Below are 12,022 nucleotides of genomic sequence, written 5' to 3'. Positions count from 1 at the left end.
ACTCATCCTTCTTCTTCCTCCAAACACAGCGAGTGACGTTGATACCAAAAAGTTCTATTTTGGCCTCATCTGACCACATGACCTTCTCCCATGACTCCTCTGGATCATCCAGATGGTCACTGGTGAACGTCAAATTGGCCTGGATATGTGCTGATGTGAGGAGGGGGACCTTGCGTGCCCTGCAAGATTTTAATCCATGATGGCGTAGTGTGTTACTAATGGTAATGTTTGAGACTCTGGTCCCAGATCTCTTCAAGTCATTGACCAGGGCCCCCTATGTAGTTCTGGGCTGATTCCTGACCTTTCTCAAAATCATCCGGGGCGAGATCTTGCATGGGGCCCCAAACTGAGGACCATTAACAGTCGTCTTGTGTTTCTTCCATTTTGTAATAATTGTGCCAACAGTTGTTGCCTTATCACCAAGCTGCTAGCCTATTGTCATGTAGCCCATGCCAGCCTTCAGCAGGTCTACAATTTTGTCCCAGGTGTCCTTAGACAGCTCTTTGGTCTTGGCCATGATGAAGAGGTTGGAATGTGGTTGATTGTGTGAACGGGTGTCTTTTATTCAGGTAACGAGTTCAAACAGGTGCAATTAATACAGGTAATGAGTGCAGAGTAGGAGGGTTTCTTAAAGAAAAACTAACAGGTCTGTGAGAGAGAATTCTTGCTGGTTGGCAGGTGATGAAATACTTATTTCATGCAACAAAATTATTTAAAAATCATACAAGGTGATTTTCTTGAATTTTTCTAAGTTTTTAAGATTCTGTCTCTCACGGTTGAAGTATACCTACGATAAAAATTACAGACCTCTCCATTATTTGTAGGTGGGAAAACTTGCAAAATCAGCAGTATATCAAATACTTATTTTCCCCACTGTAAGTATTGTATTTATTTTTTTAAATCGGTTAGTATGTGGTGGCCATAATAATGGAGGACTATGAGGTGTGCATTATACTACATGTACTATATGGGGGCTGCATTATACTCTATCGAGGACTATGGGGAGTGCATTATACAATACGTACTGTATGGGGGCTGCATCATACTTTATGGGGTAGCATTGTACTCTATGGGTCTGCATTATACTCTATGCACTCTATGGGGCTGCATTATACTCTGTGGGGCGGCATTATACTCTGTGGAACAGCATCATTGGTTCTGGAAAAACCTGCTACCGGAAAGTAACCTTGGTGTTTTCCCTTCACCCATGACAGCACACCTGAGAGACCTTTGGAGAAATTGAAATACCTAAGCAAATGGCCTCCCTAATCCATCTGGCTATAGTCCCTTTTGTTACTCCGCAACCCTTACTATTCCCCTGGAAAGCTACGGCCAGGGATTGGCCTCGTCTCCACTAGCTAGTTACATGGATGTATTACAAAAGAGCCCTTCTAACATCAAGGTTATGAAATTTCTGTTCCTCTGAGGTCTTTGGGGTGTCACAAAAGGAGGACAGAACAATTTCTTGACTCCTATTAAATTTAAGCGCTATCTTATGGAGGTATGCTGGATCAGGTTTTAACACTATCCTATCCTCCAATATTTGTGTATATGGAGGATTAATGGACAGGGCCTGTAAATCACTTACTCTACGTGTCGACAATAAAGGCTACCAAAATAATTGTCTTGAGTAAGGTATCTTGCTGACCACTTTTGAACTGGTTCAAAAGTAACCTCAGTTAAAGCCTCAAATACCAGGTTCAGGTTCCATGGGGGAACCTTGGGTATTGTGACCAGCCTGGATCTACCACAGGATTTGATGAACCTTGCAATCAATTTATTAGCTGTGAGCTTGAAATTACGTAATGCCTCCAAGGCTGATACCTGGACCTTGATCGTGCTGGAAGCTAGTTCTAATTCGAACCCCTTCTGCAGGAACTCCAAGATGGCGTTGAGTGGAGGTTTTTTGGCTTAACCCCTTTCCGCCGTGGTACGTAGTAGTACGCACCACGTCGGCACCCCCTGTTCAGCTCCAGCGCTGAGCCCTCATTGAACCAGGCACATGTCAGCTGATTTATACAGCTGACGTGCCCGCAACAGCCACGGGTTTAATCACGATCCACCCGCAGCTGTTAACTTAATTGCGGCTGTTAACAGCTCTGCGCCAGAAGCACGTCACTTACCCCGCCCATCGGTGACCCCGTCAAGTGATCGCAGGTCACCGATGCGTGGGCATGACAACCCGGGGTCTGCAGCAGACCCTAGTGGTTGTCATGAAAAGATTGCTATGAGCGCCACCTAGTGGGTGGCACTCATAGCACAGAAGCATTTCTGCTACATAGAGGTGATCTGCTCATTGCCTCTATGTAGCAGAGGCGATCAAACAGTTGCTGCTTCTAGTATCCTACGGAGCCTATAGAAGCAAGCAAAAAGTGTAAAAAAAATAAATAAAGTTTAAAAATATTTAAAAAATTAAAATATAAAAGTTTAAATTACCACCCTTTTGCCCCATTCAAAATAAAATAAAAAATAAACCCCACATACACATATTTGGTATCGCCACGTTCAGAATCGCCCGATCTATCAATGTAAAAAAAGAATTAATCCGATCGGTAAACGGCGTAACGAGAAAAAAATTCCTAACGCCAGAATTACGTTTTTTACGTTGGTCGCCGCCACATTGCAATAAAAGGCAATAAAAACATCAGATCTAGCCCAAAATGGTATCAATAAAAACGTCAGCCCGGCGCGCAAAAAATAAGCCCTCACCCGGCCCCAGTTCACGAAAAATGGAGACGCTTCGGGTCTCAGAAAATGGCGCCATTGTATTTATTGTTTTAAGCAAACTTTGGAATCTTTCACCACTTAAATACACTGCTCAAAAAAATAAAGGGAACACTTAAACAACAGAATATAACTCCAAATAAATCAAACTTCTGTGAAATCAAACTGTTCACTTAGGAAGCAACACTGATTGACAATCAATTTCACATGCTGTTGTGCAAATGGAATAGACAATAGATGGAAATTATTGGCAATTATCAAGACACTCAAAGGAGTGGTTCTGCAGGTGGGGACCACAGACCACATCTCAGTACCAATGCTTTCTGGCTGATGTTTTGGTCACTTTTGAATGTTGGTTGTGCTTTCACACTAGTGGTAGCATGAGACGGACTCTACAACTCACAGAAGTTGCTCAGGTAGTGCAGCTCATCCAGGATGGCACATCAATGCGAGCTGTGGCAAGAAGGTTTGCTGTGTCTGTCAGCGTAGTGTCCATAGGCTGGAGGCACTACCAGGAGACAGGCCAGTACACCAGGAGACGTGGAGGGGGCCGTAGGAGGGCAGCAACCCAGCAGCAGGACCGCTACCTCCGTCTTTGTGCAAGAAGGAACAGGAGGAGCACTGCCAGAGCCCTGCAAAATGACCTCCAGCAGGCCACAAATGTGCATGTGTCTGCACAAGCGGTTAGAAACCAACTCCATGAGGGTGGGACGAGGGCCCAACGTCCACAAATGGGGGTTGTGCTCACAGCCCAACACAGTGCAGGACGCCCTGTGCTCTTCACGGATAAAAGCAGGTTCACACTGAGCACATTTGACAGATGTGACAAAGTCTGGAGAAGCCGTGGAAAGCGATCTGCTGCCTGCAACATCCTTCAGCATGACCGGTTTGGCAGTGGGTCAGTAATGGTGTGGGGCTGCATTTCTTTGGAGGGCCGCACAGCCCTCCATGTGCTCACCAGAGGTAGCCTGACTGCCATTAGGTACCGAGAGGAGATCCTCAGACCCCTTAATATGCTGGTGCGGTTGGCCCTGGGTTCCTCCTAATGCAGGACAATACCAGACCTCATGTGGCTGGAGTGTCAGCAGTTCCTGCAAGATGAAGGCATTGAAGCTATGGACTGGCCCACCCGTTCCCCAGACCTGAATCCAAGGACATTACATCAAAGTTGGATCAGCCTGTAGTGTGTTTTTCCACTTTAATTTTGGGGGTAACTCCAAATCCAGGCCTCCATTGGTTAATAAATTTGATTTCCATTGATGATTTGTGTGTGATTTTGTTAGCAGCACATTCAACTTTGTACTGAACAAAGCATTCAATGAGAATATTTCATTCATTCAGATCTAGGATGTATTATTTGAGTGTTATTTTTTGAGCAGTGTAAAAAAAGAACCTATACACGTTTGGCGTTTATGAACTCATAACTTGGAGAATAAGGTCAGTTTTAGCATTCAGTGAACGAGGGGAAAAAAAAAAAACCAAAAAACTGTGGAATTGCTTTTAATTTTTGCAATTTCACCGCACTTGGAATTTCTTTCCTGCTTTCCAGTACACGATATGGTACAACTCGTCCCACAAAAAATAAGCCCTCGCATGGCTGCTTTTCAACAGCATAGAAACTAAGCCTGGTGAAAAACCTTTGCCAATCAATATCGCCCTCAAATTCCACACTGCAAGGTGGAAACCCTTTACCCGAAAGTGATCCCGGAGCAAGAAGGTCCAGGATCTCCGGTAGGATCCATGGGTCTGATAGTGACATCATTCTCAGGAGAGAACCATGGTCTCTTTGGCCAAAAGGGTGCAATGAGAATCACTCTCACCTAATCCTCCCTGATCTCACAATAAGACGAACCATAGCTAGCAGAGAGAAGGCGTAGGCCAATTTGGAAGTTCCAGATCTGGAAAGCATCCGACCCCTTGGGTCTAGAGAACAGAACCTCTCTACCTTTGTGATTTGTCTGCAAATGAATTGATCTCTGGCAGCCCCCATAGCTGTACTATCTGCCAGAACATCCCAGGGTTCAGGGTCCATTGCACTTGCCTCAGCTTGTTGCAGCTTAAGAAATGCTGCCCTTGTGTTCTCTATACCCTATAAGTGTAGTGCCATGAGATGGGAGACTTTGTTCTATCTGAAAGTCTGCTCACCGCTTCCATAAGGGAGTGGGACCTCGTTCCTCCTTGGTGGTTTATATGCTACAGTAGCTCAGTTGTCTGACATTATCTGAACAGGAAGATCCCGTAGCTGTGACTGGAAGGCCTCCACGGTGTTCCGTACTGCAGGTTTTTTTTTTTTTAGATTTGATGGGCCCTCTTTCTGGGACTAACCAAGACCCTTGAATTATGTGGTGCCTCAGGTATGTCCCCCCAACCGAAGCAGCTTGTATCAGTCATGTTGACACCCTTTATTGGTGTGCCCCATTGGACCCAGAGTGTCAAATTTGACATGTATCCACAAGAGGGAGTTTCTAAGTTGCTATGTACCTTCACTTCCAAACACCCTTTTAACAATGTCTGTGCTGACAGGATCTCCCACTGGAGATGTACTGGTGCCACCCCCAAGGCTGCAGAGCTTGTAGCTTCCAGTCACGTATATGGCAGAGGGGTGTGTAGAAGCCTATTCAGCACCTGTGAATGGCACGAGTACCTGAATGCTGGCACCACAGCCCATTCTTCCAGCACCAGCCTGGGTAGGTCCATATCTACAGTATTAAACAAGGATTCCCATCAAGCAAAGGAAACCAACGGAAGCAGGAGAGAGGTACCAACCTTTTATTTGAGATTTCCTGTCCTTAGTGTGTGGATCCTCAGGGGTGCAGTCATGGGTGATGGAAAAAGTTTTTCATTTTGCACAAAGGAGGTACTAGTCCTACTGCTGGACTGTTTCCCCTCATATGGCCCCCTCCAGGTCTCATGTAGTACTGGCCTGTCTCCTGGTATCTGCCTCATGCTCTGAACACTGACAGCTACCCTTCTTGGAGGATGAGAGCAGTGAAATGATCTGGTCAGCACCTGCAGAAACACTTTTATAGGGTGTCCAGCAGTGTAGTGGATGGGGTAAGCAGCCACTTCCAGTGCCATAGTTGCTTATTGCATCAGAGTGTTACACAGCAAAGTTTGTTATGGCACAAGCACTGGTTGTCACCTTGAATCTATGGGGGAGGGAATCATTTAAGGAGAGTTCCTGGAAGTAATACTGAAGTTAACTCCTGTATGAGTAACTGCATTAATATAGGATCACCTACCCCATTATAATGTGCACTAAGTGTAAGGAAGGTGTTGAGCTGCTGAAAATCTAAAAGGCAGTGTTGGTTATCATTTATGACCAACTATGGAGATGCTCAGAAAAAAATACAAGTACTCAAATCCTTTTAAGAAACTTTATTGCAAAAATAAGAAAAAAAAAAAACAAGTCTTCCACATCCTTGAGGCCAGCTGGAAGAAAAAAAATAAAAATTATGTTGCTGCTTGAATAGTTTTCTCGCACTGCATTCATTACAGGTACCAGTTTGCTGCAAAGTAAATAAGTAGTTGTGAGTATACCATGCTATATAACATGATTACAATATATTGAGTATGAAAACTGATGAGTGCTTAGAATTTTTTTCAGCCTTTTGGGCAATTTTGAGGCTGCATTCATATCTTGACTTTTTTTTTTAACATATGCGAGCTAAAAAGCACCTTCAATGCAAGCACTTTTACCCAATAACTGCAGAAAACTCCAAAATGCTGAGTGAAGCTTTCTATAGGAACCTTGGTGTTTGGAGTTCAGACTCCATAAGTATAGACTAACAGAATAGGGGGAGAATCAGCATAAAAATGTTAAAAGCCCCTCTTGCCCCAATACATGAACAATGCATGGCAAGGACCCAAGCATCATACTTTGAGCAACATTTAGAATGGTGCACTCAGACAAGCTGCTTGGTGAATGTACATTGATGTGCTGAAACATCTGTTTACAGCCTGCTTACAGGCAAACAATGCAGGGAACAGATCACTAGTAAAATTGTTCAAACATGGCACATTATATGTAAAGCACATCCTGTTTGCATAGCAATGTGCTGCCAGGTAGCTTTTTTGAAAGCACCCCAAGTGGTTTGCATGTTCATTGTAAGATTTTCTGCCTGCATAAACATGCTGGCAATTGCTTAAACAGTAGTTTGTCAATTATATACTCTTAAAATGCACCTTCATACTTAAAACAATGATAAACCATGCACGTCAGTTGATTAAGTTAGATATAGATACATACACTGACCTCTAAGAGGTAGATACAAAGGAGTTTCTGTTAGTCACCTTGGACAAACAGGTCTAGATTCAGAAATTAGCTGTTATTCTGAAAGATAAAAAAGACAACATTTAAATCACAACTAAATAAAAACAGCTTGGAGTCACATATTGCAAAGAAATCTAAAAAATGGCTGTATGACCAAGAGGAGTCTACTGAAGTCAACTGCAAACATTCCTACAGATTATTAGTTTGCAGGGGGGGGTAATGATCCATTTAGCAACATGAAATGCAACCAATTCATTGTGAACCCAACAACCCCCATGTTGCAATTTAACAGTGACAACAGAAATGTTCTTGCTTGAGAGCTTAGGAACTACAGAAAAAGTAATTAAGATCTTTTAAACTGCACTGGTCATTTAAATCTGCAGTTGCACACATGTCATGGCTGGCAGTCTTATAGTGGTGCTTAAAGCATTGATGGCACAGCCTTAACCTATGTGCCTATACAACTTGCACCCACTGATTATGGGGCTTAATGCATTAACATGCAAGACCAGCATTTATGTCTGGAAGTACACATTTAGCAAATTACACAAACTAAAGGAAACAATCCTTCAGAAGTCAGTATTTAAGAAATCCAATAGGCTTCACAATTTAAAAAAGGTGGAAACCATTGTGCCGTTTTCCAGCAAATTGGATGACTTTTGAACCAAGTTAATAATGCAAGAGAAACCAGTGCTTTATACATTTTAAAGGTGAATGAGCAAGTTGTACACTAAGCATGGCGTGAGCTCAAGGAATAAGGATGTGGACATGAGCAAAAGAGTTACCTCAAAATACCGGACTAATTCCACAACTGAACTAGCCAAGAGCAGCTTTCGTCAGGCTTCACAGGATGCACAACACTTGACTTCTCCAAGGACATTGCAGAGTCTGTACTCTAGTAGAGGATTCTCAGAAGGCAGTTTTGTACCATCTAATATGGTGTATAAAAGCTTAATCCCTAAAACTGTGTAGAACATTCTAACTAAAATATATTTCATTCACAAATACATTACTTCAACTGGATACATTACTCCATAACTGGATGTTGTGTTGTACAATTTCACCCTCTGCCATGTTTTAGGAACACTGGCAGAGTGAAGGCTCATGGTATTTTTATGCAAGAAAAGCATTGTTTCAGCAAGAGTCTAGGGATGAAGACATACATCCACAATGGTTAAAGAATGACTAATAGTTAAGTGTCTTGTTGAAATCCACTAGTCTTTTTGACTAACTAGAACTGCTGTACTTAATATCTTGTATGTGGTTACCACAATACTATAGCTGAGGCTACAAGTTTAATTTGATTTAGCTGCCCAATAAAACCAACCCCCAGTGTGTATCATGCCCAGCCACATCCATGTTGTGCAGAAGGTAAATGTCAGGAGCATGTTTCTTTTCATACGGTCTTTTAATAGGCTTCGTGAAGCCAAACGCAAGTTGAATACAAGAATTCTGTAACCACTTCAATACAATTCCATCCAGTAAAAAAGGACAATATAAACAAACATTTCAAGAACTTCTTGTGACTGTTATTGGAGAGATTGGACAGGAGTTTCGCTTTAAGTATATCAAGGAGGCTTGGCCACTATTTACATCGCACCCAGGCTCTGATCTACCTTGTTACACTAAAGGAATGTTTTCAAAAGTATTCTTAAAGTATTTGGGGACATTAACCCCTGGCACTATGTACAGTAGCAACAGGCATGTATAAGACAGTGTTGCGTCAAAAAGACCAAGTCCAACAGCAAACAGGCAATTGTTTCAAGAAGTGCCACTAAAAAAAAAAATTCTGTTGCTGAAGGAGCTGATCTACTCCAATACACTCCACATAACGCAAGGTAAACGCAAACTAGTATGCCTCAAGTGAAACAGCTCTGACAGGAAACCATGCCCGTCAATGCATTAGTAACATTATGAAAGAAATATTTACCAAAAGTAAGATTAAAATAAAAGCAAGTGCCCCAGGTCAGACCCTAAAGGACAGCTGTTTCACATAAATTAGAGGCAGTGAGGAATATGAAATGTATATAAAAAAAAAATGAACAGAAGTAGAAGTACTACACAATAACGATTCTGCGAAGCTCCAAAAATCTTTATAAATACAGCCATTGGAAGGACGATCTTGAGTCAGGAAGGTATTTTACTCGTTGTGTGTAGCTGAGGACAAGAAGCAGGCACAGTTGTAAAGCACTTGCATATGGACAGATGTCAGAATAAACTCCTATTCTAATTTTGCCCCTTATCCCATTCAGGTCTAGATTGAAGCTTAGGGTCTTACAGCAATATAAACTGTAGATCAGAACCTTAACATGCATTACATTAACAATTTTGTACTAAACTTACCAGTTACAAAAGAAACCCATCCCTTAGACATAGGACACCATTTTTCACCTTATGCAGGTCCAGCACTGCTCTGTATTATTGCCCACCTCCAGACATCACATTGAAAGATTAGCAGCCAGTGAGTGCTCTGGCCAAGGTGATAGCACAAGCTATGTGCTGCAGCGCATTAACACTACAGTCTGCAAACTCACTGGACAATAAAAGTGACCAAAAAAAAAAAAGACACTTTAAATCGCAGCCAGGGGACTTCTTTAAACCGGAAAGCCCCTTTAAAAAGCACTTGCAGTGTCTGCTATAAAGTACAAACATGCGCCCAAACCCTCAATACTAAATCCCTGTCAGCAATTACTTACCATAACTGTCATAGCTGTCTCTGTATGAGCCTCCGGACCTATCCCCGTAACTGCCTTGGCTTCTGCCGCTAGAAACAAAAACACTAGTTTAAATTTTACACCAACAACCTTCATAAAACAGGAATAAAATTGTGCTAATTTCAGAACCACCAGAAACCAAAGGCATCACTATGGAGGGTGGGGAGTGTGCAGTCTGAATATCCACTTTTTTAGGGGACAGTACTACCTGCCTGTGGTAGTGGGAGGTAAAATTGCTGACAGCATCTGCAAGACACCGATTAGTTTATACTGTATTAGTGGGATACTGCTCCATAAAAGTTATGAGAGCTCCGTGGGAGTCAGATGTCACCAGACACTGCCATATAGGCAGTGTTTAGTCTTGCAGCCTAGGCATATGTCAAGCAATGTTAGGTTCATATGTGATATATTTAGAGTTTGCCAGAAAAGCTTCAGGATGTGTATAGTGTAGTAAACTAATTTTAAGATAATAAGACCTACCCCTTTAAGCAGAGCACACAAGAGCAAAGCTGACTGTCTTGCACCTCATCACAAAACCTATCATGCAAAAGTATGCAGAGGGGTGGAAAATTTGTGACTCAAGACCTAGATGAGGAGTTTATGGAACAGACACTGCATACAATCATTTGATAAGGAGCTGCCAATTTGAAAGTGGGTAGGGAATAAAAATTTAACACAAGACATGGTAAAAATAGTTAAGTTATTGTCTCACCTTCCATAGTAGTCACGAGACCCACCACCATATCCTCCACTCCTGTTATCAAACCTGCTGCTTCCATAACCTCGGTCTCCACCACCTGGTCAGATTACAAGGGCTTAGAACCGTTTCAGAACAGTCCATACAGAGCAGGAGAAACTACTGCAGCCATGTTGGCATACATACCACGTCCTCTACCACCACGGAAGAATCCTCTGCCACCTGAAGAGCCTCCTCTGTAACCCCCACGTCTATCACCAGACGACTTGCCAGCCTGGTCTACACGAATCTGACGCCCATCCACAGACTAAAGAGAAAGCAAGAATTACAAGTGTCCGGAAAACAGCTACACGAAAGTAGAACCATCAGCGAATTTTGCCAGACCACCACCCTGGAGTCTTAACATGCCACACATCTTTTAAGAATCCTAGTTTCGACAAACCCTGAAGCAGTAAATTAGTCTACTCACTTTCCCATTCATTGCTTGCATAGCATCCTTTGCATCATCGGGGCTTTCAAATGTAACAAAACCGAAGCCTCTTGATCTCTTTGTCTCACGATCTTTCACTACCACCACTGCAAATGCACAATATATCATTAAATCGCTATAGCCAGAGAAAAAGTACATGTAATAGAGAAAAAAAGGGCCATAGCACTCACCTTCGGCGATCTGGCCATATTTGCCAAACACCTGCTCCAGGCTCTGTTCATCGGTATCAAAGCTCAGGCCGCCGATAAAAAGCTTTCCTTCATCTGAAGACATGATGACGGTTTCTGTGAAGAAAGACCGATCAGACGTCAGCTTCACAATGGGCAAAGATGGCGCCCGCCACGTGCTCAGGGGGCGTTCCCTGCAGTCCTAGTCACGCCACAGCAGTTCACCACTGCGGGAGTCGCCCGCCATTAGGGCGCCACGTTCTCTACCGAGGAATACGCGTTTCACGACGTTTTCTCTTCCCGGCCATCCCAATTTCAGCTGAAGTAGCACTGCGACGTCTCCCTGTACATTTACTGCGGCGCCAGTTGGAGCCCGTATTAACCGGCACAGTGCTTTCATGGCGAGCACGTAGTCTCACAAAGAGGAGAGGTTACTAATGGCTTCACAGAACTGCTGTACACCGTACAATGCCCCCACGACCACACCCGGCCACTCACCGTACCTCTGCGGAGGATGGATGGACACGCTCACACGACTGCTGCAGACAAAGGACTTGGAAAGCCGCCGACACCGCCTTATATTGCTACCATAACTCCGCCCACCTAATCTACAATTCAACACCACGTCTGGAATGAACCATATCAGCGTGGGGAGAAAGACGAAGCATAAGAAAGATACTAACTAATACAGTAGTACGATGGGCTATGGAAAAAATGTTGAGAATAGTTATTTTCACGTTTAATTGCTTCTTCGGCACGTTATTATAAAAATTCCATATATAACATAATGGAATATTCCGACTAGCAATTGCGTCATCAACTTAATATGCATCCCGCGCTTTGCAATGCGAGCGCTCTGATTGGTGGGTCCTGTTGCCGGGCGGTTTGGGGGCAGGAAACAAAGGACAGGGTTTGGGGAGAGGCGCCATTTTGTAAAGCGTGGTCGGGCGAAGTCTG

The 12,022-nt window shown here is 43.3% G+C and overlaps 1 protein-coding gene across 6 annotated transcripts; it reads right to left on the bottom strand.

Annotated features, from left to right (window-relative positions):
• Window positions 1–6,087: 6,087 nt before the first annotated feature.
• LOC141273781 (cold-inducible RNA-binding protein B-like) lies at window positions 6,088–11,718 on the bottom strand. 6 transcript variants are annotated; one of them, XR_012322138.1, is made up of 8 exons: window positions 11,569–11,718; window positions 11,069–11,182; window positions 10,878–10,984; window positions 10,595–10,715; window positions 10,424–10,508; window positions 9,694–9,761; window positions 6,980–7,057; window positions 6,088–6,233 (listed from the first exon to the last, which is right to left on the bottom strand). XR_012322138.1 is itself a non-coding variant. In XM_073686155.1 (8 exons), the coding sequence occupies exons 2-7, from the start codon at window positions 11,169–11,171 to the stop codon at window positions 7,053–7,055; spliced, it is 489 nt and encodes a 162-aa protein (XP_073542256.1). In that variant the 5' UTR covers window positions 11,172–11,182; window positions 11,569–11,718; the 3' UTR covers window positions 6,088–6,233; window positions 7,018–7,052. The 6 variants fall into 6 exon arrangements, 4 of the variants coding, with proteins under 4 accessions (XP_073542256.1, XP_073542265.1, XP_073542232.1 ...); XR_012322139.1 differs by having other exon boundaries at window positions 6,088–6,156; XM_073686155.1 differs by having other exon boundaries at window positions 7,018–7,057.
• Window positions 11,719–12,022: the final 304 nt, after the last annotated feature.

Source organism: Phyllobates terribilis, unplaced genomic scaffold (assembly GCF_046119375.1).
Source record: "Phyllobates terribilis strain yellow unplaced genomic scaffold, ASM4611937v1 Scaffold_1__5_contigs__length_1240528914, whole genome shotgun sequence".
Classification (NCBI taxonomy): domain Eukaryota; kingdom Metazoa; phylum Chordata; class Amphibia; order Anura; family Dendrobatidae; genus Phyllobates; species Phyllobates terribilis.
The sequence above is the reverse complement of the archived record's forward strand: the minus strand, read 5'-3'. Positions and strand labels throughout refer to the sequence as shown.

Coding starts and splice junctions, on each gene's coding strand:
- LOC141273781 (XM_073686131.1), bottom strand. CDS start 11,171: ATGTCTTCAGATGAAGGAAAGCTTTTTATCGGCGGCCTGAGCTTTGAT. Junction 10,985..11,068: donor ATATGGCCAGATCGCCGAAG/GTGAGTGCTATG, acceptor GTGCATTTGCAG/TGGTGGTAGTGAAAGATCGT. Junction 10,509..10,594: donor CCGTGGTGGTAGAGGACGTG/GTATGTATGCCA, acceptor TAATCTGACCAG/GTGGTGGAGACCGAGGTTAT.